The 25,978-nt window shown below is 39.2% G+C and overlaps 1 protein-coding gene across 1 annotated transcript in view; it reads left to right on the top strand.

The window, feature by feature from the left end:
• The window catches only part of gabbr1a (gamma-aminobutyric acid (GABA) B receptor, 1a), a 285,354-nt gene that overhangs the window by 229,570 nt on the left and 29,806 nt on the right, over positions 1 to 25,978 (top strand). The window contains exons 10-15 of the mRNA XM_070550979.1: positions 1,301 to 1,402; positions 1,660 to 1,725; positions 1,805 to 1,996; positions 16,580 to 16,825; positions 20,111 to 20,174; positions 20,835 to 20,912. Coding sequence (XP_070407080.1) covers positions 1,301 to 1,402; positions 1,660 to 1,725; positions 1,805 to 1,996; positions 16,580 to 16,825; positions 20,111 to 20,174; positions 20,835 to 20,912 — 748 coding nt within the window. The remainder of the gene's footprint in view (positions 1 to 1,300; positions 1,403 to 1,659; positions 1,726 to 1,804; positions 1,997 to 16,579; positions 16,826 to 20,110; positions 20,175 to 20,834; positions 20,913 to 25,978) is intronic.

A 25,978-nucleotide genomic window follows, 5' to 3' on the forward strand; every position in this document is an offset into this window, starting at 1 on the left:
GAAAAATCGCCCCCATTTTTCTGGTTTATTTCTTGAGGAAAAACACGCTTCTTCACATGTGATCCCATGATAAAAAACATGACCACATGGGACCACATGGACTCCTTAAAATGTTCTGAATTCATGCAGGAAAGGTGCAGAACGTGTTACTTCATTAGGTTTTTCTCATGTGAAGTTCACATTTTTGTTCCAGTAGTAAACATGTGAAGAACATGTGTTTTATGGGTTAACTTAATGTGTAAAACTGGGTTAAACTAGACGAGAAGGAGCTCCCCCCCCCCCATTGAAACAGCCGCTTAAGGTGGCACTGATCAGGATTCCTCCTGTGGAGGTTTTCCAGACATAAGGAGCAGATCCCTGGGCGGACCCAGAACTCACTGGACGGATCATATATTCTGCTTGGTCTGGGAACGCCCGGGCTCCTCCATGAGGAGCTGGGGAGGGAGGTCTGGATTTATCTCTTGGATCTTTTACCTTCATGACCTGACCTTGAACGAGCAGAGGAGAGGGATGGATGGGGATATCAAAATGGGGAATGAATGTGGAAACAGAGCCGTATTTGGCCGTGTTTTGTCCTGATTCCCAATTGTTGTAATTTTGAGAAATTTCCTTTAATCCTTTTAAAATTGTAATATTTTCAGGTAAGTTTTAGATTTAAAATCTGAAGAAAAACAATTATTATGTAGGAAAATATAGTTTTATACGTTTAATCTCTGAAATCGTAGTTCATATTTTTCTGACTAATTTCTGATTTGATTGATTAATAATGGCAAACTTGACATTAAACTTAGAATTTCTGATATATTTATCCAGATTTGCCCACTTAGATTAATTTATTAGTATATTTTTAAATCTAGAATGACCCTAACATGCCATCTCATAAATGTTCTTAGCAGTCCTGTCCCATCCTGACAGGAGTTTTGTCTGTAATGTGTTTTTATTCCCATCTCCCTGCTCAGGCTTCCTGCTGTTCTTATGAATAAAGCTCCATGTGATCAGTGTTTCTGTGCCACAGAAGTATCAAATGAAGCATTAATGCTGTGTTCTGTTCTGAGCTCGCTCAGAACCAGTGCTGTAGAGCTGGTTATCTCTGAGAGGAGCTGCAGCTCCACTCCATCCTCAGCTGTGATGCTCGTCTACATCCCAGATTGTGTTATTTGATTGTTTTGTTTTTGTCTCTTGCTGTCGGGCTTGTTTTTGTCTTTCACCCAGTCACCTCTCTGCGTCTCAGCTCGGCCGCCTCTCTAACCTCCCCCCTCTCCCCGTCTGTCTCCCTCTGTCCTCTCCTTTCATCTGACAGACTCTGGACGATCTGGAGCAGAGGGTGAAGGAGGCAGGCATCGAGATCAGCGTTCGTCAAAGCTTCCTCACCGACCCGGCTGTCGCTGTCAAGAATCTCAAGGTGCTTTGATTAAAAATTCACCTCAGCTTCTGCCCCTCCACCCCCCCGGCTCACAGCTGCTAACATTAGCATAGAGGTGATTTAATGCAGGAAATTAATGCGCCATGCTAATTATCAGCTCCTGAGCAGCAATATGTGCCATCCTGTCAAGCAGCAGGACGTTGGCACATTCTGCTGCCACATCAAGCTGTGATATAGTGAAGTCAGATTCCTGCTGCTGATGCAACTAAGAAATGTTTTCTGCTGATTTCACTCAGCGCCAGGATGCTAGGATCATCGTGGGACTCTTCTATGAAACCGAAGCCAGGAAGGTGTTCTGTGAGGTCAGTGTTGACCAGTGACTGGGTTTGGGGCTGAGCAGAGCGACTGAATGACACGGAATAATCCCCCCGACTCCTGCAGGTGTTTAAGGAGAAGCTCTATGGGAAGAAGTATGTGTGGTTCCTGATTGGCTGGTATGCAGACAACTGGTTCAAGATCAAAGACCCAGCCATCAACTGCACGGTGGAGAACATGACGGAGGCTGTGGAGGGACACGTGACCACTGAGATCGTCATGCTGAATCCTGAGACGGTCCGTGGGGTCTCCAACATGGTGAGCTGCATTAGACTGAAGCCTGAACTGGAGTATAAAGTAACAGAACAGCAGTGATTCCTGCTGGTTTCTAACACATCAGGAATTAAAACCCACTGAGAGATGTCCCCGTTTTTCAGCTAAACTCACTGAGTGGAAGAAAATGATTTTAATGAGCGTAGATCAGCTAGATTATAAATGCATAAAACAGCTGACCTGAGGTTGTGGATCTCTGAGACGTTCTGATACAACAACCCGATACAATGATCCGATACAACTAATTGGTACAACTAATCGATAAAGTAATCCATTTCAACGATCCAATACAGCAATCTGACAAAACCGATACAGCGATCTGACACAGTTTTCTGCTACAATGATCCAACACAGCAATCTGGTACAATGATCTGATATAGCGATCCTATCTAAAGATCTGATGCAACAATCCATTACAACGTTTCGATGCAGGGATCCAACATAATGATCCAAAACAGCGATTCCATTCAACCATCTGTTACATCAACCTGATTCAATGATTCAGTACAACAAATTGATTCAGCAATCTGACACAACCATCCAATACAGCGACCCGATACAACAATCCAACCCAGTAATTAGAAAATCGAGCAACTAAAACAGATTCAAAACCATACAGTATCAATCAGTCACATGTTAATTGGCAGACTCACGCCCATGAACACACACACAAATTTCAGGATACAAAACTTTGAATCGTGAGTAATCTCAAATTAATCTCAGATTATAAATGTATCATAACGTGATCTGCATGATCAGTGAAGTTTGCTGTTTGTGGATGGTTTTTTTAGACCTCACATCAGTTTCTCATGCTATCTTTATTTGTAAACAAGTGACCATAATACAAATGTTGAAGCTCCACCTCTTTTTGTATCAAGCTTTAAGCCCCACCCCTCCATGTAGTACTCATATAGTTAGTACCTTGCTGATATATCAGCAAATATCTATTTTAATACATTTAGTTGTAATTAACTTTTAAAAGAACATCCTTATTGTGTGTGAGGAAACCTCTTTACACTCTGGTTCCTGGTTGGTCGCCGCCCACCAAACAAGGAAGCTTTTCATCCTGCTAGATGTAATCTAGATTACAAATACACAAAATTCAGATGAACTGAAAGTCAATCTCAAATCTAACTCCATATAAGGCAACAGATCCAGTAGTGCTGTGTAAATCTGGGAATTAATATCAATATTGATTATCACCAACTCTCATCAAACCCATTCTGGCTAGGATCTACAGGTAGAAAGGGCCTATTATTTATTTTATGTTAGTGTTATATTGTTATAGCATTACATTATGAAATAAATATATTTGTTATTTAGTAGTTATATGAGAGTAAAATCAATATAATCCATTATTTTTCATTCTGATGAATTACTGGGACAGCAGTGGCTCAGGCGGAAGAGCGGGTTGCTCAGTAATCAGAAGTTCTGACCAGAGAATGCTACTGTTGTGTCCTTAGGCAAGACCCTTAACCCGCCTTGCCTGCTGGTAGTGGTCGGAGGGACCGATGGCTCCAGTGTTCAGCAGGCCTCGCCTCTGTCAGTGCATCCCAGGGCAGCTGTGGCTACATTGTAGCTTATCCCCACCAGCATGTGAATGGGTGAATGACTGATTGTAAAACACCTTGGGGGGGGGGTTGTAGAACTCTAATGGGCCATTCCCATCTGTACCGGGTCGGCCCGCGCCGGGTAGCCCCAGTCGGCCCCAGCCTGGCCCGGTTGATTCCACACATCCTTGTCTTAAGCCCATGTGGGCTGATTCTACCCACCAATCAGAGGCTTGCTCTAATGGAAGGTGTGAATTTGCTGTCAGCAGTGGGTGTGTTGGCCCTGGTCGGCCTGAAGCAGACCCCCTCGAGAAGAGGGCTGAGAATGAGCCTTGGTTGGCTCGGAAAAATACCAGGCCACCCAGATATGTAAACAACCTTTGCTACCCGGCCCGGGCCGACCCGGTACAGATGGGAATGGCCCATAAGAAGGCGCTAAACAAATCCAGGCCAGTTTATTATAAATCTGTGTTGCTAAAAGTAAATACAAACTCTAATAATAACTAACATAATTAGATACAAATATATTCAGGACAATCCTTAATGTTCAGCTCAGATTAGGACTTGTTTGAATTATAAACTCTGATGTTTATCATTTATATTTCCTTTGCTTAGAGTTTATTAATGCGTAAAGGAAAAATCTGAGTTTTTTTTTTTTCATTTTTGCTTCCTCTTCCACTAATTAGTGAATCATGTTTTACAGATCTGTTTAACTGAGAGGATGGATTCAATTTTTTATTATGTAATTTCTGCTTGTGACTAGATTTAGTCATTTACTGTAATATTTTATCTGCTGTGCCTGTTTTGAACGTTTTATTTCCACTTGCTGTAAAGTGACCTTGAGTTTTTAGAATGGCGCTTCAAATAAAATGTATTAGTATTATTATTATATTCCAAAGCCCTTATTTGTTTTCTTGAAAAAATGGGTTTTATAGAAAGTAGAAAAAGGATAATTGTGAATTTTAGTCTACTTTTCTAGGGTTTGGATGTTGAGTGAACACCTGATAGAGATCAGTTGAGGGTTGAACCACATGGTTCTAGACTCCGAGCCGTCACGCTGAGTCTGAGCTCCACAGGACGTCTGAAGGCTCTCACACGTCTTTAATAATTAAACCAAGCATGGGTAACTTCCTATTTTCTTCCCTTTGACAGAAAAACCTACCAGACTCATTATTTAGTATAAATTGCGTTTTTCCCTCTCTCGGTTAGGTTTGAGCCGAATCCTCCCGTGTTCCTGTTATCAGCTGCTCTGAACTCTGATGTCTTTCTTCTTGGATTTGCTTTTAACACATAGTTTCAGTTCTTTGTTCATGTGCAGCGGTAAACTTTCCAGCTCTTATGTAGAATCGTGTGAGACAGGAGTTATTTCTGGAGAAGCCGGAGCATCAGGAACAATAATGACACGGCTTCGGTGAACTGTGTATGACCTGAATCCATTTAACGTGAAGCATGTGGTGGATTACTTGCGTTAAGCATAACTGGTTTGTTGCTGTTTCTGATTGGTGGAGATGCTCAGCTAGCTGCTCAGGTACCCGCCGGCCTCTTCTGCTCGCCTCCTCTAATCCCCTTACTCTGCCTCCTCCCTCTGCTGCTCCCCATTAGTCGACCTTCTCCGTCTCTGCTGGTCTGTTGTGGATCATTTCTTCATTTGTCTCATTTGCCCCCCAGCTCTTCCTCACTCATCCTCCTCTCTCCTCCTCTTCATCAGCAGCTGTTGTTTATACTCATGCAGCACCTGCCGCTACCTGCAGATTTCAGCTGTTGATGTGCTGCTCAGCGGTTGATAGGAATTACAGAAAAGACCTCCTGCTGATAGTCAAACTCATTCAAATACAATTTCTAAGTTTGAATGGCATATTTCATGTATCTGTAGCTACAGGGCTGAGTCGGTGCTGCAGGGTTCAGCAGGATCATGTCAGCTATAGCTTCTACTGGATAGTGGCAGTTTTAAATGGCAAAATGCTTGGGTGGAATTTTAATTAGATGAAATTGACATAAGTGAATTGGAGGTGTGTAGGCCTAATTGGCCCGAGAGAATCCGTGGAGACGCCCTGATGAATAGTGTCCGCCGCTTCAGAGGAAGCTGATTGGTGTTAAACCACAGAAGCCAAAAAAATAAATAAAAATACTGCCTGGCGAGAAAAGAAATTGAGGCATAAATCCTTGAATTTTCAACTAAGTGGCTTAAAATGGCCTCAAAACAAAAGCAGAGTCTGAAGCATCATCATTTATTGCTTTAATGTTGGTAAGGTGCAGCTATAGACACAGAAATGTATTAATTAGATTATATTGTTCAGACTAAATGTCATATGGTCTAATTTTCTAAAAAAGGATCAGTTCTGAAGGGTTTATCAATGTTTTGGAGAAAATAAATTATGCATCAGAACAGCTGCAAAGCAGAACAACATTCATCTGAAGTTAACAAAATTAATTTACTTCTAAATAAAACAGAACCAAAACAGCCCAAAAGAAAACAAAACCAACCTTTAAAATAATAAATGGGCCCTAACGATTGGTCCTAAGAGAAGGTGGATTGATTAAGTTATTGATTCTATTGATGATGTTAATGTCAATACTTTTTTGTTTTCTACTCTGCTTTCAGTGTGTTCCTCCAGTTTTAATCAAAAATCAAACATGTAGGTCCAGAGAAGCACGAACCATCTGTTAGCATTTGGTGCATCGACTCAGAAAGTCGTGAGGAGGGTGAAGCAAAAAATGTCACTGTGTAGTAGTTAGCTTTGTTAGCATATACTCTAAATGTTTACTTTTTCTTGCACACACACACACACACACACACACACACACACACACACACACACACCCCTTACAAAAAAGAAGTATACTTTAAGTATTTAATTTCAAGTATACTTAAGTGTACAGAAGTTTATTTGCATACTTGTTCTTAAAGTTTACTTAGAAGTATACTCCTTGGGACTAAATTGGGCCGCTAAAAGTATACTTGAAGTATACTACAAGTATACTTCAAAGTAATAATTTAAGTTTATTTGTAGTGTACTTCTGATATAATTGAGTAAACTTTTCTCTTTGAAAGTATACTTAAAGTAACCTCACAAGTGTACTTGGAGTGTACTTCAGATATAATTGAGTATACTTTTCTCCTTGAAAGTATACTTATAAGTTTACTTGTAGTGTACTTCTGATATAAATGAGTATACTTTTCTCCTTGGAAGTATACTTAAAAGTAACAATATAAGTTTACTTGTAGTGTACTCCTGATATAGTTGAGTATACTTTTCTCCTTGAAAGTATACTTATAAGTTTACTTGTAGTGTACTTCTGATATAAATGAGTATACTTTTCTCCTTGGAAGTATACTTAAAAGGAACAATATAAGTTTACTTGTAGTGTACTCCTGATATAGTTGAGTATACTTTTCTCCTTGAAAGTATACTTATAAGTTTACTTGTAGTGTACTTCTGATATAATTGAGTATACTTTTCTCCTTGGAAGTATACTTAAAAGTAACAATATAAGTTTACTTGTAGTGTACTCCTGATATAGTTGAGTATACTTTTCTCCTTGAAAGTATACTTATAAGTTTACTTGTAGTGTACTTCTGATATAATTGAGTATACTTTTCTCCTTGGAAGTATACTTAAAAGTAACAATATAAGTTTACTTGTAGTGTACTCCTGATATAGTTGAGTATACTTTTCTCATTGAAAGTATACTTAAAAGTAACAGTATAAGTTTACTTCTAATAAAATTGAGTAAACTTTTGCCCTTGAAAGTATACTTAAAAATAAACTTTAAGTAACATTATAAGTTTACTTGTAGTGTACTTCTGAAATAATTGAGTATACTTTTCTCTTTGAATGTATACTTAAAATTATACTTAAAGTAATAATGTATGTTTACTTGTAGTTTACTTCTTATATAATTGAGTATACTTACAGTTTTGAAAGTACAGTTTACAGTAAACTTGACGTAATATTCTTTTAGTACATTTAAGTATCTCTATTTTTTCTATAAACACATACTGCAAGTAACATTTAACATCTGCTATTTGCTTACTACCAATACATTTACTTTCCACTATTTACTTTATGCAGAGAAAAAAAGTAAATAAAATAGCTAAGTCATTTTGTTTAAATTTATTAAACAGAGAGAATTAGAACAGAACAAAAACAGACCTGTTTACCAGGATTAATCAAAGATGAGAACGCAAACTGTTCTGAACATGACGCGTTAATTCTGTCCATTTTGAAAGACTTTTTAAAAATGCCTTTAAAAAATCAGTCCATTTTATGGATCCACTTGCTTGGTTGTTGATGCCTTTTTGAAGTTTTCGTTGTTGCATTTCTTTCGTGTTATTTTTCTTACATCTTGAACGCGCAGAGGGAAACTTCAACTGAGCATGCCCTGTGAACACACAAAGCAAAAAAATGAACACTTGAACTGTTAGGTGAACTCTGACACCACAAAATCTTTACAGTTCGTACACTGTAAACCCGAATAAGTAGGCAGAACTCAAAAAATGTAAGGCAATCAGTTGCCTCATATTTTCTGAGTTTATAAACTCAGATATTTGACTATATCAGACCATAAATAAACTTAAATATTTGGAGTTTATATTAAATATATTTTCAAATTATGATCAAATTAAAGTTACTGATTAAGCCAACTCAAACAGAAAATAAAACAAAATTTGAAAGAAACAATTACAAACGAACACTTTTGAAAACTGGACAACAGCAGTGTGTAGTCTTTCTTTGAGTAGGTGGTTTAAAGCAACATCAGGATGCACATCAATTCAACATTAACAAAATATGAATTACACTAACCACTATCAAGTAAGTCAGTGAGTACTTTATGCCATTTGGCATAAAACTAGTTGAGTATTGAATCGGATTAGCCTATGGGCTAATCCGATTCAATTATTCACGCTAAACTAAAGCCACAAATGGAGTTGCCAGACTCAGAACGGCTGGACGAACAGAGAAAAGGTAAAACTCAACTGTTCCTCCCACTGTCTTCATGGGTGACCCCGAGAGGAAAGTTGACCATTGAGCAGGGTTGATGGTTTATCCCTTGAGGTCCACGTGACGGGGTGAGGAGTGAGCACCACCTCACCCCTGCCACGTGGACCTCAAGGGATAAACCATCAACCCTGCTCAGTGGTCAACTTTCCTCGCGGGGTCCTACCCATTAGGACAGTGGGAGGGTTAACTCAAGGAGAAGTGGAAAATGAACATATTTGCCCAAATGGTGGTGTGTTACTTTAACATCAACAATTAAAGAGCAGACAAATAGTAAATTACATTGTGGATGTGGACAATGCTCTAACAGAGTGAGCCATCTGAATCCACCACTCTTTCAGATTTTGAGTTACACATGTAACATCAGGTCATTTTTGACTCTGCAGCTTGGGTGATAGTTTAGACTCATCAAGACCAAGTAAGATTTTCTGCGTGAACTCAAATGTGTTGGTCAGTCCCTTCGGATAATCTAGGTGTAAGGCATAGATGAGGCCGAACATTACCAGGAAGGCATCAGGAAGCCTGGAGAGGTTGACAATCACATCACCCTCGAGGATAACAGATTCTCACTGGGTCGTACGTAACCGGACTCTCGGCATCATCTGTGATGGTTGTCAGGAGGACAACTGCTGCATCCCTGAGGTCCGGCTCATTGGTATCATCCTTACAAAAATGAAAGGGAGATCATACACTAATCACATCTGAACTGAAACTCTGACTGTGGCCATTTTTATTTCAGTAGATTTTCATGTAAATAACAATAAATGCAGTCTGATAGACTCCTGTTTAGGGCTGGGCAACATATCAAAGATTTATCGTTATCAAATTTCTTGTCTCTCATCCAGATAATTTTTCCCATGTCAATAAATTTGATAATAAAAAAATGAAAAGATGTGTAAGTTGGCCACATTTATGTCCCTTTAAGAATAGGGCTGTCGCGGTAACCGCAAAAATGAAATATCGCAATATGAAGACGCCCACCGCGCTGCATCATGCGCCACCGCGATTACTGAACTTGGTTCAACTCAATGATGCATGTTGAGAAGGATGGCTGCACTGGTATCAAAACGAAACGTTACTTCGCTCCTTTGGGAGCGCTTTGGTTTTCAGTACGTCAGCTGCTGCGCAGCCAGAGTTCTTGGCCGAGACGGAGCTGCCACCAGCGGCAAAAAATAAATAAATAATAAACGCTCGGAGACCTGCTGAAGTCCCGGACAAGCACTGCTTCTGCAACCGTCCCGAAGAGAGTTTGAGCCGAGCTGGAGCTCACTCGCTACCGGCAGGAGGAATGCATCCACCCTAAAGAACCCCCCTGACATGGTGGAGCAACAACCGAGAGAGATTCCCTTTGCTCGCCAGTCGCACACAAGTACGTGTGCGTTAGTGCAACGAGCGCACCATCCGAGAGGGTTTTCAGTGTTGCTGCAAATGTTGCCACCCCTCTCAGATCCTCTCTCAAACCGTATATGGTTAACATGCTGGTTTTCCTTGTAGGTAACAAGGACGTGACCGAGCTATAAATCACCGTCATCCGTGTGTGTGAAAGTGAAATGATAGTGCGCCCGCCCCCCGGCGCGCGCGCGCCCGGTACATGTAATTTTTTATGCTTGATTTTAAACAACTAAACAAAATGTGGACTTGTTTCTTATTTGTTAGATGCTGCAGCCAAATTTGCATTTAAAAGTTTAACCTTCTCCTGAATTTTGTTGTTTTTAAGTTCAGTCGGACTCCGACTGTCGGACAAACAAACGTTACTGCGATCTATGTTGTTACTGCCCTTTGATCTGCATTCAGTAAAGTGTTATAAAAGAAGGCATGGCAATTTTTAACCTTTTTTAAATGTGTAAACATTATGTTTAGATAGTACTGCAATAAAAAAAAGGACTGCAATAATATCGCACACCGCAATATTAAGCCACCCTGAATCACCGCAGGGGGAATTCCTCAACCGTGACAGCCCTATTTAAGAAGCTGTAGCACCTTGAGTCATGTAAAATTTTAGTCATTGTAATACACGAGACAGCCCCATCTAGTGGACAAATATTGTTGCTACGCATTCCTGTAGTTATCGTCTACTTATCGTTATCGAGGTGAGATCTTCAATATATGGTGATATTGATTTTAGGCCATATCGCCCAGCCCTACTCCCGTTCATTCTGTTGCTTTGTGCTCTCATTTACGAATAAAGTGAGATGGCTTCCGTGTGTGCCAGTGTTATGCTAATGAAAGCTGCTTGAATTCTTTGCAGTGATTGTTGATTTTTCTCAGTGCCTTAAAGCCTGCCACACATGAGGGCCATCTGCTGAGCAAACGGTCTCGAATGACTGCTTGCTCAGCAGATACCTCGCCATGTGCGCCTGATTTTCACAGAGTTTTCCGCCTCACGAGACCCTGAGGTGAATATCTGACCAGTTAAGACATTTTCCGCCTCACAGGGGTAAAAACTCGCCGTGTGCGCATTACCGAGCTGCTGGTTGAGCTGAAATATTCTAGTGGCCAACCAAAGCACGTTCTCCGCTCATATGACCCCAAGATGGCAGCCCCCTGTCTGCATGTCAGAAAAGAAACAACACAGAGACAGAGCTGGAAACGGAGGAAATGCCTATCCTTTTTTGTTGAAACGTCGCCGCCACCGGCGTTTCAAGGTTAGGAAAATATGGGTACAGTAGCTGGAAAGATGGACCAGGCAAGGAGTTTATGCCAATTTACTCCAAGAGATGCACCTGGAAGACCCAGAATCCTTCCGAAAGGGTAATGGAAACAGTGGGCCCATCGATCCGCAAGGTACCATTTTGTTTATTTTTCAGACACGCAGACAGGGTAAGGGGCTGTATCTGAATACATCTTGGGGTCATGTGAGCGGAGAAAGTGCTTTGATTGGCCACTAGAATATTTCAGCTCAGCAGCTCAGTAGTGCACACACAGCGAGTTTTTACCCCTGTGAGGCAGAAAATATCTAACTGGTCAGATATTCACCTCAGCGTCTCGTGAGGCGGAAAACTCAGTGAAAATCAGGCGCACATGGCGAGGTATCTGCTGAGCAAACAGTCATTTGAGGCCGTTTGCTCAGCTGATTGCTCTCGTGTATGGCAGGCTTAAACATCTTGCCAAAGGTTTGTAGTTGAAACAATGGCACTTTTTCCAAAATGTTCATGTTCGTTTTCCTTGTGTTGTCTTTATGCATAAATAAATAGAATGATTTGTTCAAATTTACAATACTGGGACTTACCACACATGTCCTCAAAAATCCAGAGGTTTCCTCACGTAGATAGACAGGAAGGGCATGGAGAACAGTGGTACGCCTTGTGTGGACATCATGTAATTCCTAAGAAGATTAAGAGTGTAAATACTGTCAAGTTTACTAATCAAACTCAATACCAAATTGCTCTGACCAATTTTCCAAGACAGTGATATCTGCATCTAAATCCAATGATAAACTGCTGAATTCAAAAATTAATTTGAATTGTTTAACATTACATAATACGGAGGGGTATTAGGGCCACTGAAGAAGAAAAAATTCTGAAAATAAATAAAATAAATAAAGTCAGAATTCTGACATTTATCTCAGTATTCAATTGATTCCTTCAGTGGCCCTAATACTGCCTTATTGCCTAAGAGTATTAGAGTCACTGAAGAAAAAGAAAAGAATTGAGAAAAAAAAAGTCAGATAATTTCAAAATTCTGGGATTAAAGTCAGAATTCTGACTTTTTTCATGAACCTAAAACCAAACAAACAAAAAACTATTTAGGAATTGTTTTTGTTAAAAAAAATCAAAACAAAAAAAAAGCCCGAATTTTAAGATTTAAGTCAGAATTCTGATCCCCCCTCATAATCTTCCCCAATTTCCCCCTTTTTTTTTTGTTTTAGGTACCAGTCAGAACTCTGAGATTAAACTCAGATTTATGACTTATTTTCTCAGAATTCTATATTTTTTTTCCATCAGTGGCTCTAATACTCATAGCATAAAGGCATTACCTGTAAATTGTATATTCACCAGTTTTAAAAGACAAATCTGTATACATATATACATACATACATATTATAGTCATGTTATTTAGGATGTGTCATCAAAAATGCAGATTGTGAGAATTACTCACCAGTGGTCTCACTTGTATGAACCTCTTGGGGGTCAACAGCAGCATGCCATCAATCTTGTGTGCAGAGAGTGGGGTTGGATCATTGAAGTCTGACCGCAGATTCATAGACAGGCTTCCCGGTGTGGCTGACAGCTCATAGGAACGCAGACGCTCTACATTTACACGTCTACACCAGGAAGCATAATCAGTAGAGAAAACATTGTGAATCACAAGGTAGATCTGTGTTAGTCTGCAAAATTTAGGCAGTCCTCCACTATATATATGAAGCTAAATCATTAATCATCTAAATTGTGTGTGTGTGTGTGTGTGTGTGTGTGTGTGTGTGTGTGTGTGTGTGTGTGTGTGTGTGAGGAGAATCAAGTGTAATTTGACTTATCCACACAAAGCTAAAAACATAACATTTAAGAATCTGGAGTAACAGTGTACAGTAAGGACAAAATTACAACACTAAAATACTGTGAAATTAATAGAAACAGCGTTCTGCGGTGCAACTGAGCACTATTTAAAAAAACTATGGAGGGGACAAAAATGGAGGGAAGGAGGGAACATAGCATCGAGATACAGCACTTCTTCATCTCTTGCGGTCACAATCCTCTTATACGGTTAAAAAAAAGCAGGCTGCTTGCAAAGCTATCGCACAGGTGCTACGGGGAAATAGTTTACAACACAGACTGATTTTGTCATCGCTGTACAAGAGACCACTGCTCATTTACTTTTAATAAGTGGACGTTTAAGTTTGACTTGGTGGCGCTGAGCTCCCGCTTTTTTTTTTCTCAGAACGTCACGTTTAAAAAATTATGATGGAGGGGACAAAAATGGAGGGAATAAGTCTCTAGAAGTCTAATAAAAAAGTATCTAAAGTAATGCTAACCTTTAATAATGAGATAGTGCTGCTCATTTCATTAAATAAACGGACTTTAGTCACACACAAAGCTAACTCATGCAATGACTTAGCATATTAGCTTGCTACATGGCCAACATTACTCACCATGTCCGTCTTAAAAACATTTAAAACATTTAAGCAACTTTTATGGTGGCTACTTACATTTAGCTCAGTGGTGCAGAACCAGTGACTGTCAAGTGCAGATGCAGAACAGAAGCGTGACCTCCGACGGTTAATGCTCCTCCGACCCTCGCTCTTCTTCTCCGTCTGCTGAGAAGCTTCGAGAGCTGACTGAGCAAATGCTACAAAATAAAAGCACTTCCTGTGCGTGTAATTTCACAATAATTCGTAATTTCATGCTTAATATGTTATTTAGGACAGACAGACAGAGTAGTTATTTCAAAATAAGGCAAAGTTTCAAGCAAGGATAAACTTAATATGGAGGAAGTGATTATGTTAAACAGAAAGGACATGTCAAAAAGGACTGATTTCAAAATATATAAAGCTTTACAACAGGATTCGATTGTTAAGAATATAGATATTAAAGAAAAATGGGAACTGGAAGTGAACATAATGATAACAGATGAGGAATGGGAGGAAACACTTGAAGCAGGCCATAAACTACTAATAGTCCGTCTTGGAGGGAATTTGAATGGAAGGTGAAGATGCATGCTTTAAAACTCCACTTATCATGTCTAAATAGTAATGTTTCAAATTTATGTTGGAGAAAATGCGGGCTAGTGGGAGACTTTTCACATATACTTTTGGACTGCCCTAAATTCATACCATTCTGGGAAGGTGTTAGGGAGAAATTGAAAGAACCTGGAAGGTGAAATTACAATTTAAGTTAAAATGGTTTGTACTGGGAATGCTGTACCAAAAATCATACACACATAATGGAGACATACGTAATCAGAATTCTGCTTATGACTGCCAAGAAGTGTATTACAGTTTTATGGCTGGACACAGAACCACCAAGGGTGGCACAGTGGAGAGACAGAGTTAGACAGGTCTACAAAATGGAACAAATTAATGCAAGACTATGACTGGGACTAGGGAAATTAGAAAAAATTTGGGAACCAATAAAACAAATGTTAGAAAGATAGTACTCTCATGTGAAAATTATTATTATTAATTTTTATTTTTTTTCTTTATGTTTTTTTGTCTTTTGGGTGAGTTATTTAGCTAGATCAAAGTAAAATGTAGAATGTAGAAGAGAGCAGATACGATGAATACAGAGAAAGCTTGTCAGAACTATATGTACTGATTGGTGACTTGGTTAAGTTGGATAGATCTTATGGCCACAAGGAAATTTGAACTTTGTTCAGGGAAACACTGCCCTGGAGAAGGGAAGAAGAAACTCAAATGCATCTCCATGTAAATGTTGTTGTTCTAATTCAAAAATAAAAAGTTCCAAATATATATATATATATATATATATATATATATCTATATCTATCTATCTATCTATCTATCTATCTATCTATCTATCTATCTATCTATCTATCTATCTATCTATCTATCTATCTATCTATCATCTATCTATCTATCTATCTATCTATCTATCTATCTATCTATCTATCTATCTATCTATCTATCTATCTATCTATCTATCTATCTATCTATCTATCTATCTATCTATCTATCTATCTATCTATCTATATATATATATAATAAAGACATTAAAGAACCGAACTTCATGAATGTTTTTTGTGACAAAGAAGTATCTGTTCCAATCACTCTATCAGAGAAAAATCAGAGTTTTAGAAATAACGGGACACTCAGTAGAGCCATTATATTATATTTTTTACAAGTGTATGTAAACTTCTGACCACAACTGTATGTATATATATATATATATATATATATATATATATATATATATATATATATATATATATATATATATATATATATATATATATATACTTATATATATATATACATATATAGTTATATATATAAATATACATATATACTTATATATATATATACATATATATATATATATATATATACTTATATCTTATATATAAGTATATATATATATATATACTTATATATTATATATAAGTATACTTTATATATATATATATATATATATATATATATATATATATATATATATATATATATATATATATATATATATATTAAGTATACTTATACATTACTTGGTGAAATATACTTCTGATAGAGTCAAGTACAAGTATAGTCTAAATGTAAGTAAACTTTAATGTAAGTATGTATTAAAGTATACTTAGTAGTATTTAAAAAATGTACTCGGATAACTATACTTCTAATAAGTACATTGAAAGTAAACTTGGAAGTATACTGTATTCATTTTTAGTATACTTCAAGTATACTTCAGTGTACTTCTTTTTGGTAAGGGACACACACACACACACACGCACGCACGCACGCACGCACACACACACCAAGGCCTGACAGTTATAGGCCATCAGCCTGCCTTAACGTCTTTTATACCAACATTTCTAGTTAGCTCAGACGCAGCTAGCTCAGCTCTAAATGTCAAATTAAAACAGGAACAACTGTTTTCTGTTCAGTTTGGTTGTTCGTTTAAAGCCTTTCAGGTTGGTCCATGTCTTTTAGTCCCAGATGTCAACAGTTCTGTTTAGCTTAAATGCAGTTAGCTTATAGTTAGCTTCAGTAGCGTAATGCCGCATGCCTCTGACAATCAAAACAAAACACACTCACAAAGGAGTGTTTTGTAATCATGAATCATCTCTGTTCAGTTCACAAATAGCTGAAGAAGTCAAATGCTAACCTGTTGCTAATCTGCGATAAGAATTAAACATGAACATCACAGTTTTATTTTTACTTTTTTTGTTTTTGACAAAACGTTTTTTGAACTAATTGAGTTAATTTTCATTCCTGGGGTGGATGTAAAATCACTGAATATGTCAGTTTGGATATTTCCTTTTACTTCAATTTGTCTCAAAATACTGTAATTTTGATTAAAACAAGTAAATACGGTACTTTTTTTCTGATGACTTCTTCTTTCGGTCTCTTTCAGACATCTCAAGAATTTCTTGGATCCTTGATGTCTCGCCTAGGAGGGAAGAACCCAGAGGAGACGGGTGGATTTCAGGAGGCTCCCCTGGCCTACGATGCAGTGTGGGCTCTAGCTCTGGCCCTGAATAAAACTGTGGCACCCCTGAAGGCCAGAGGCCGACGTCTGGAGGACTTTAACTACAACAACCATGACATAACAGCAGAAATCTACAGAGCTCTCAATACAAGCTCCTTCGAGGGCGTTTCAGTGAGTTTTCTGTTTTGTTCACACTTTATGGTTCAGCTCATTGACATTAGGTTCAGCTCAACACAGGGTTTTTACATCTACTTTAAGAATACATTTTAAGATTCTTCAGCACCTTGGTGATGATTTACTGATTGTAACTGTACTAGAACCTGTTTCAGCTAATCTTAAGTAGTCACATCATGCTTTTTACAGTGAAATTCCAGTGTCATGATTATAATTGTCATTTTAAACTTTTTTTTTTTTTCAAATTCATTACTGATCAATGCAACCACACCAAGTACCCCTCTTTCATAAAATAATTCTGATGATAATCAGAGTGATCATGTGCTTTTCAAAAAAGATTACACGATGGCGGTAAAAATGGGGCATGGGGGAGGTCTCTGCGCTGTCGCGAACTTCCCTTTAGCTTGAACAAACCTTGCTTTTTATTACGATTGAAGCCGCACTGCTTACATTTTTTTTGACAAGCCACTCCTCCACAGTCCCTGTGACTGTGATCTGAGCTTCAGCTCTAATGCAGAGAAGCACTTGGAGCTCTACACTGCTCCGGTTTACTGTCTCAGCTGATTCTGTTCACAAAAGCAAAACTTACTCCCTGAGTTTACTTTGTCAAAATAAAGTTCAGCGATAATTACACACGTGATCATTGCGCTAAGGCGTAACCTTCATTTACAAGTCCTGCATTTCAGTAATATAACTATCATGCTTGGCGATATGATAGGCGTAACATTCCCACATGTCCATGCTGCCGCAGCTCCCTGTGGTGACAGTATTACGCTGATTTGCTGGCATGGTGTGACTTATGAAAACGGCTTATGCTAAAGCAAACAATAGCTAGCTGTTTAATGCTAACAAGTTCTTGTAACTTTAGCAACAGCTGCTAACCTCATGAACTCACTATTAAAGTGGCAGTGTGTGTTTTTCCTGGTGATAGGAGGCAGTAGATAACTAAATCGTTGCAAGCAAGCAGTACTTTTGTGTTGGAGTAAGACCTTACCAACGGATGCCCATTAGGGTCAAAAAGTCCTGGGGAGTGCAAATGTCAGCAAAATAAAAAGCACGTCAGACTGACTCCCTTTCATCACTGAAAGTGAGCGAAGAGGTAAATGTGTAAAACAACATTTATGAATGGTGAAAGTTTTGTAACCATTTGTTACTAAATGCATTTTGTCCTCATGGGCTCCCGCCCAGAGACTTATACCCGCTCCCATGTATTTTAGACTTGATATTTGTGGTTATATGTTACAAAGCCGCCAAAGCCTTTCTTCTTCCGGCTCTTGGAGAGTACAGACGCTTTTTTCCTCCTCTCCTCCCTATCTTATCCCAAGGCTCTTTTTCTGTCTTTGGGTGTATGGCGCTTCTGCATTTTTTCTGGAAACTGGAAATGATTAAAAATGGATCTGGTCAGTTGGTCTCTCAACGCGATTGACAAGATTTTTTCAACTATGAGAACGGGAAAAGGGGCTCCCGGTTGCCCCTCTGGGACAGAGCCAGCTGGGCATATCATGGACTCTTGAAAACAGTGGAACCTCATCTGCCTCTCTCAACTGTCTGTAGAGGATTCTGAAGATGTCTGGATATTCGGGGTGTTGGTGTCTGGATTCCTGCTGTTTGGCATGAGCGGTTACCTGGCTTACCGGAAAATTTATGAGCTTTCGAGGAATATTGGCTCAATCCCGAAGCTCAGGGATGGATTACACCGCGCTGTGAATGCACAAACTCATATAATTGTCGAGATGAGTCGTAAGCTTGGAACGTTGGCTGAGATTAAGGCGCTGGCACAGAAGGTTGATTCGATCAAGGAGCAAGTTGACGGGACAGCATGGGTGGGAATAGATTAATTTGCGCCATTATTGGATCTAGAGGGGTTGGAGACCAACATAACTTTAAAACAGAGAGGAAATTATCTCTGTCTGGCCCCAAAACAAGTTCTTATCTTAATCTGGTGCCCTTGAGCCTGTGAGGCTGAAGTGATCCCCCCCCCACGAAGAAATGTGGAATGTCGCCGTCGCCATGGCAACTCTGTCTCCCTATCCCAGCCTGGGCGAGACTGTGACTGGTGAAAGCCGTGGAACTGTTTCCAGGAGTCACTGTGCTTTCTAACCAAATTACCCCCTCCCCTGCACAAACGGAGGTGACGAGCGCTGCTCATTGCGGCTGCATGCACTGATGTGAGGATAGTCCTCAACCCTACCTCCCCACCTAGTGGACACTTATGTTGTGGAATGTCTGAAGTCTGTTGCATTTCTGTCTGAGGTGTTTTTTGCATAGCAAAGCGGCCCTCACTGTGGAGGGTAACTCTGAAGTGCCTTTGTTTCCTCCACCTGACTCAATCAGGTCCAGTGATCAAAGCCTACCAGGCTAAAGACCAAAGGCGACAGATCATTTGCTGCTGTGGCCCCCAGACTCTGGAACTCTCTCCCCCTGAGCCTGAGATCAGTGGACTCAGTAGTCTCCTTTAAAAAGCAGCTGAGGACTCACTTGTTCAAGCTGGCTTTTGTATGACCTTCTTCAACACTCTCTCTTTATTCTGCTCTCCCCACCTATTCCACCTTCCTCAGGATCCACTGATTTCCCTCTTTCCCATTCACTCTCTCTCTTTCTTAACATTTTTTCTTTTAAATCCCAATTGCCTATTTTTGCTCTGTTAAATATATTTTTAAACATTTTCTAAATGCTTTTTATATTTTTACATTTTTTTTGTTTTTGTGAAGCGCCTTGTGATTTTTATCTTGAGAGGCGCTACAGAAATGATATTTTCATCTTCTTCTTCAATCCTCATAAAAACCCTCTGATCACTATTAAGGTAGCACGACTCGGGTTGCGAACGACCACAGTCACCAATTCTTGTCATGTGTCTATGTATGTATGTCTGATCTCAGAATTGTGCGTACTGAAACTCTAATTTCCCTCTGGGATTAATAAAGTGTCTTTGAATTGAATTGAATGCTTTCGAACAACTGGGCATCATTTCATTCATTTTCAACAACATTTTGATGGATATTTCTAGAGATTATTGATAAAAACCATGTATTGTCTCTTTAAGTTCAGCTTAAAAACTAAAGCTAAAAACTAAGAAAACACATCTTTAGCATCACTTGTGTTATTTTATGAACACACACGAGAGTGATCAGGATCAGAGTGTGTCACATCTAAAGTGGTCCGGACAGAAACATGTTCTGTTCTTAGACAATTCTAAGACCTCTCTGCTTTGGCGGTTTATGGGTTAAGCGATACTTCCTGTTAGTTTCTCTGATTTAAAGCATCTTCCTCCTTGTGTTTCAGGGCCAGGTGGTGTTTGACGCTCAGGGTTCCCGGATGGCGATGACCCTCATCGAGCAGCTGCAAGGTGAACTACACCCCCTACCCTCACCCTGTCCTTTCACTGCGTCTGCAAGGAGAAACACACGCCACTCACTCAAACACAAACGGATAACAGCTTTTAGCTGAATCCACCTTCGCTTTCTGTGATTTTGGGGTCTTTGACCCTGATGCTCTAACTCATTCATGCAAATGGATTTGATTCATGAATGTGGCGACTCAGGGCTTCACTCTAATTGGGCACAAGTTTTCATTTTAAATCTGTTTCTGGAAATGGCATCCTATTTGTCACCACTGACTTAATGAGTTTCTCTGCTCAAGATAAGGCGGAGGATTATTTCCTACCTCTGTTCTCCTCCTAAAGGATGAGGATTTATAATCCTGCCCCCTTCTCTCTAACGTTCTGTCTCCTATTTCCTGCCGTGGCGTCGAGGTAATTTGACATCCAAAATGAGACGACCTGACTGGAATCCCTAAACGCCGGACCCAATCAGTATTCCTGATCAGCGCCGCTACATAAGCTTTTATTTCTTGTCCTTTTCTCCTTCGGTCTTTGTCATCGCTCTCTAAGTTTCAACCTTCATTTATTTTTTATCTTTATCTTGACTTTATTACCTGTGGTTTAAATAAACAGTTTTCTCAGAGAAAACGACCTGGACTAAGATAATTTTTTTGTCTAACCCTTTAGGAGGCAGTTACAAGAAGATCGGGTACTATGACAGCTCTCAGAAGAACCTCTCCTGGTTCGGGAACGATGTTTGGATCGGTAAGTCCCTGTTTGTGTTACATCCTGGATCTCAGACTTCAGAACCAAGAGCTAACTTGTGGAATCCGTGGAATCAGGATGAAACATGTCTGACTTTGGGTTTGGATGCTCATCTGATAATTAGGAAAATTAAACTGTAATCAGAATGCTTGCCTCAGGAGATTTCATTCTCAAGCCAGTAAATAAATAAATAAATAAATAAATAAAACATGAATTTATTAAGATTTTTATAAACTGCAGTAATAACATGAAAGCTAAAATATTTTTATTATTTTAGCTGCTAGCAAACAAAGATACTATCATATCCTAACAAGCCTGAGTCATTATGAAGTTCATATTTTACCTGCTAAAGATTGGAAGGCCTCCGTTAAGAGAAATAGGGACTGATAAGATTAGTTCAGCACTCTATAAACTAGTGATGCACCGATAGGAAGATTTTTGGGTTATATTAATATCACTGTTATGGCTGATAACTAATACCAATACACTGACAAATCTAAAATCAGCAGATTTTGTATGGAATGAAAATTATTTAAGCTGTTACGTCTCATGTACACACACATACACATTTATGCTTCTGAGATGATTGCAATCACTGTCACCTGACTAAACATATGCATAATGCAAATATATTGTGCATCCTTACTACAAACTTTTCTACAAAATTGAATTGTACAAAGTAAAACAATAACTCCTTCTTTCTACTGCATGCGAACGCGTCACGAAACGACCACGAAATGTAGTACGCCACCATTATAGTGGATGAGTTACTTTCCACCACCTCTGCAGTTTAGATCATGCCAGACAGGAAGTCAAACACAAAGCAGTGTGAACACCTCCGCAAATTTTCAAAATTAAACATGCAGGTAAACGTATATCATTTCCTGTTATAACCCTTGTATGACCACAGACCTTTTTTGATACAAGCAGCTGTCATTCTGCTTGCTTACTAATGCGTGTGGTATTCTGAAATCACGCGTGGTGTAGCAATTCTCCCATGATTTTGTGATGTCGGTCATGGGATCAGCTCTGTGGAACGCTTTCACTCCCGTTCCACGTCAGTGTTTTGAGACTTTACTTAGTAAAAACTCACCCAGAACCCTCAGTAACAATAATAACTAAAGTGTTCCCGTTCTGGAGAACAACAAGGTCAATAAACAACAAACTACAAAAAACAAACGTTGTAGTTCAGAACTTTTAAAGTTAAAGTTAAAAGTTAAAGTCCCATTAGTTGTCACACACACTGATGTGTGTGCGAAATTTGTTCTCCGCATTTGACCCATCCCCTGGGGGAGCGGTGAGCTGCAGACACAGCTGCGCTCGGGAACTATTTGGTGGTTTAACCCCCCTATCCAACCCCGTAATGCTGAGTGTCAAGCAGGGAGGCACTGGGTCCCATTTTTTTTTTCTAAGTCTTTGGTATGACCCGACCAGGAATTGAACCCTGATCTCCCAGTCTCAGGGCGGACACTCTACCACTAGGTCACTGAGCTGTATAACTAAATAAGTTCCGTACAGTCTGTTGTTATTATCAGTGTTAAACTCCAGTTTGGTTAAGTTTGGACAGGGAAACTGTCCCTTTCCTGGTTCCTGTCACTTTAAATAGAAACATAACTTCATGTCACTCTTCATCAAAGTTGCAAGGAGAAACTCAGAGGAGCCACATGTGGCTTCAGAGCTAGGCTAGGCTAGTCTGAGCTCAGCCAGGACCAATGTGGGTTTCTCTGGCTATAACGGCTTCAATTTCCTAAATTTCCCAGCAGCCTATGTGATGTTATTTTATTATTCTTCACACCATCTACAGCTTTACACAACAGGGTTGTTTTGGCCGGAATATTTAGAGCTTCCTGTTGGACTCAGTCCCTGGGTGAGGTGCTACATGTAGCTGGTAGTGGTATTTACACTTGTGTATTAGCAGATAATTCAAAGTTAATGGGGAAGGAATTCCACATAAATATTCAGAGAATTACACATGAATAAATGTAGAGTTCCATGTAAATAATCAGAGAATTCCACATAAATGACCAGGGTTTTAAGAAAACAGTTCAAGAAATCTATGTAAATAATCAGATAGTTCTTTGTAAATATTAAGATAATTTTATGTAAAAATGCAGAGGTTTTCACTGAGAATTTCACATAAATAACAAGATAATTATTTGTAAATATTAAGAGAATTCCACATAAAAAACTTAAATGTGTAAATTACCCTCCTGTGTTAAAAAGCCTGCAATGGTGCTTTATGTTGGCAGCAACACATGTTGAGCTCAGACTAACTGTTAGCTCATCAGTCCTGAAAAATGTGGTCTTTATTTCTCAGAACAGAGGCTGTTCAGGAAGCTAATCATAATGTTTACACTAAACATGCTTAAAAAAGACAAAGAGTTTCATAAAAATCTATTAAAAAAACCAGTTGGTTACATCATATTTTCATGAAAAGCTGCTTTTAATAGAATAATAACGACTAATAAGTAAAAACTTGTAATATCCAAAAGATGCTTTAACATAAATAAATCAAGCAGTTTGTTTATTGTTCTCTCGACTTGTCTTTATTGTGGGACTATTAATGGAAATTAGCGTTTTTGCTAATTCCGACGTAATTACAGCAACATTGTACGTTCATTAATATGCATGGTGTCATGCCCTGCTGTGAGACCTGTTCATCCATCCCACTTCCTGTTTTATTTTGGTGTCACATCTCCTGTTTCAGTTCTGTTTCCTGTTCCTCATCACTCTGATTTCTCCCAGCTGTTCTTTTAACCAGCTTCTATTCTCTTTCAGTTGCCAGTTCGTTAGTTTTCATTCTGTTGTTCCAGCCAGGCATTAACTAATCTCTGGGTCCTTTGACTCATCAGTTCTGTTTTTTGATCAGTTTTTGATCCCTAGTTAAATAAGCCTTTGCCTAAATAAAAGCCTCATTTTGCCAAACTCTGCATTTGGGTCCAGTCCTTCATACCAGCCCTGACACATTTTCCCAACATAAATAAATCAGTATTAATATCACTTTAATTTTCCTCAGTTGTTTTTTAAACTGGAACTTTCTGAACGTGTGATTCCATAGAAGTTCTGGGAGATTCTGCTCTTGCAATGTTTATTAGAGCCGTTGAGTTTTTTCTGCTTCCATCAAAGAAAATAACAGAAACGATATTAGGAATGATGTCATTGAAGAAAACTCTGTAAAGTCTCTAAATGAAGCAGAACCCTGATCCCGTCAGACAGACAGAACCCACTCTGGTTCTGTATCAATGTCATTCCGACACCCCGCCTGCTGGTCTGGTTCCTCCCCGGAGACGTGACATGCTTGCATCACGGATCAGTCCTTCATGGCCCACTGGCCTGAGGACAGCTGCTGTTTTTTGGCTCTTAAAGGATTGAACCGGGTCCTGGAGTGGTACAGATTCCAGGTCAGTATCAGAGGCAAAGTAGGGTGACCTGTATCCAGGTGCTGGTTCAGAATCTGCCAGGTTTAGTCCATGTTTGGGTTTTGTCTAGACAAGGCAAGGCATCTTTATTTGTATAGCACAGAAGCAATCCAATGTGCTTTCCAGGTGCAAAATCAGCAAGAACATAAAATATTAAAATGAATGTGGCATCATAAAACAACAGATTTTAAAATAAAATAAAAAACACAAAGTTAATTAGATGTAAGAAATAAAATAAAAAGGCAATGTTAAAAGGTGAGCAGTTACAGTGCAGAAAGTGCAGCATAAGAAACATTCAATCAAAGGCTGATGAATACATTAAAGTTTTTAATTTTGATGTAAAAGTTACCAGAGTTGGGGCACATTTGAGGTCATGAGGAAGCTGATTCCAGCAGCATAGTAGCTAAAAGCATCCTCACCCTGTTTGGTTCTGACCTGTTTCCTAAGGATCTCAGAGCCCTGCTGGGTGTATATCCTGGAAGGAGGTCCAACATGTATTTTGGCTTCATGCCACTGAGTGATTGAAAAACTAGTAGAAGTACTTTTCAATTCAATTCAATTCAAAAATACTTTATTAATCCCAGAGGGAAATTGATTAAATCAATTCTGTAGTTTACTGGTAACCAGTGTAGAGATTTAAGAACAGGAGTGATGTGTTTGGTTCTCTTTGTTCTTGCAAAGACTCTAGCAGCAGCATCCTGAATAAGCTGCAGTTGCTTCACAGCTTTTCTGAGAAGACCAGTCAAAAGACCGTAATAATTCAGCCTGCTAGAGATGAACGCATGAATGAGTTTCTCTAGGTCTCTTCTTGTCTTTATGTATTTGATTGTCTCCATAGAGAAGTTTTCTTCTTCTGGAGGATGATTTTGTTTTTTTTTACCGAATAAACACGCTTGATAGGAAGTGGGTCATTTTCCGGCTGTTTGGAGCTGTCTCGGATCAGGGATACTGTGGATGGATGTTAGGGTTGTGGCGTAGTAAACACCGTCATTTTGGATTTAACCCCCTCTCTGTGCGTTTACCAGTTGCCCCCCGCTGCTCGGTCTCCTTAACAACCGCTTCGGCTCGACTTTCCTTCACATCGCTGTGGCAACAGCAACAGAGCTGGTCTCCATGGCAACACCCTGTCCCGATTCTTTCATCAAGGACGGAGGAGGGCTGCGAACACAGCGACTGAATGGACAGTTGACACGCACAATATCACGCATTCCACATACTAATGCTCCGTGTTTGTCCTCCGGCCTCCAGCAAAATATGAAGAAAACGTGTGTGTGTGTGTGTGCGTGCGTGCGTGCGCACGCGCGCGGTGACATTCAGATCAACCTGGTAATAATTAGCCTGCATGTGGAATTGAAAATAAAATCCTAAATTTGAAGGTTATGAAGACATGAATTTCTCACATTTTCTTTTTTTACTGTGATCAGGTAATAGAGTTTTTACTGTGAATATTCATCTCTGTGGCTCATATGTTTTTTATGTTTTTTTAAACACTTTGAACTCAGATTATGTCTTCTGTGATTTATTTGTGCTGAAAAAAATTAAACACAAATGTTCTGAATAACATATCCGGGAAGGAAAATACTTTTTTCCCAACAGCTTGAGTTGTTGAGTTGTGAGCTGCTAGAAAAACGTGGACTCATTAAGGAA

Source organism: Nothobranchius furzeri, chromosome 5 (genome assembly GCF_043380555.1).
Source record: "Nothobranchius furzeri strain GRZ-AD chromosome 5, NfurGRZ-RIMD1, whole genome shotgun sequence".
Lineage (NCBI taxonomy): Eukaryota > Metazoa > Chordata > Actinopteri > Cyprinodontiformes > Nothobranchiidae > Nothobranchius > Nothobranchius furzeri.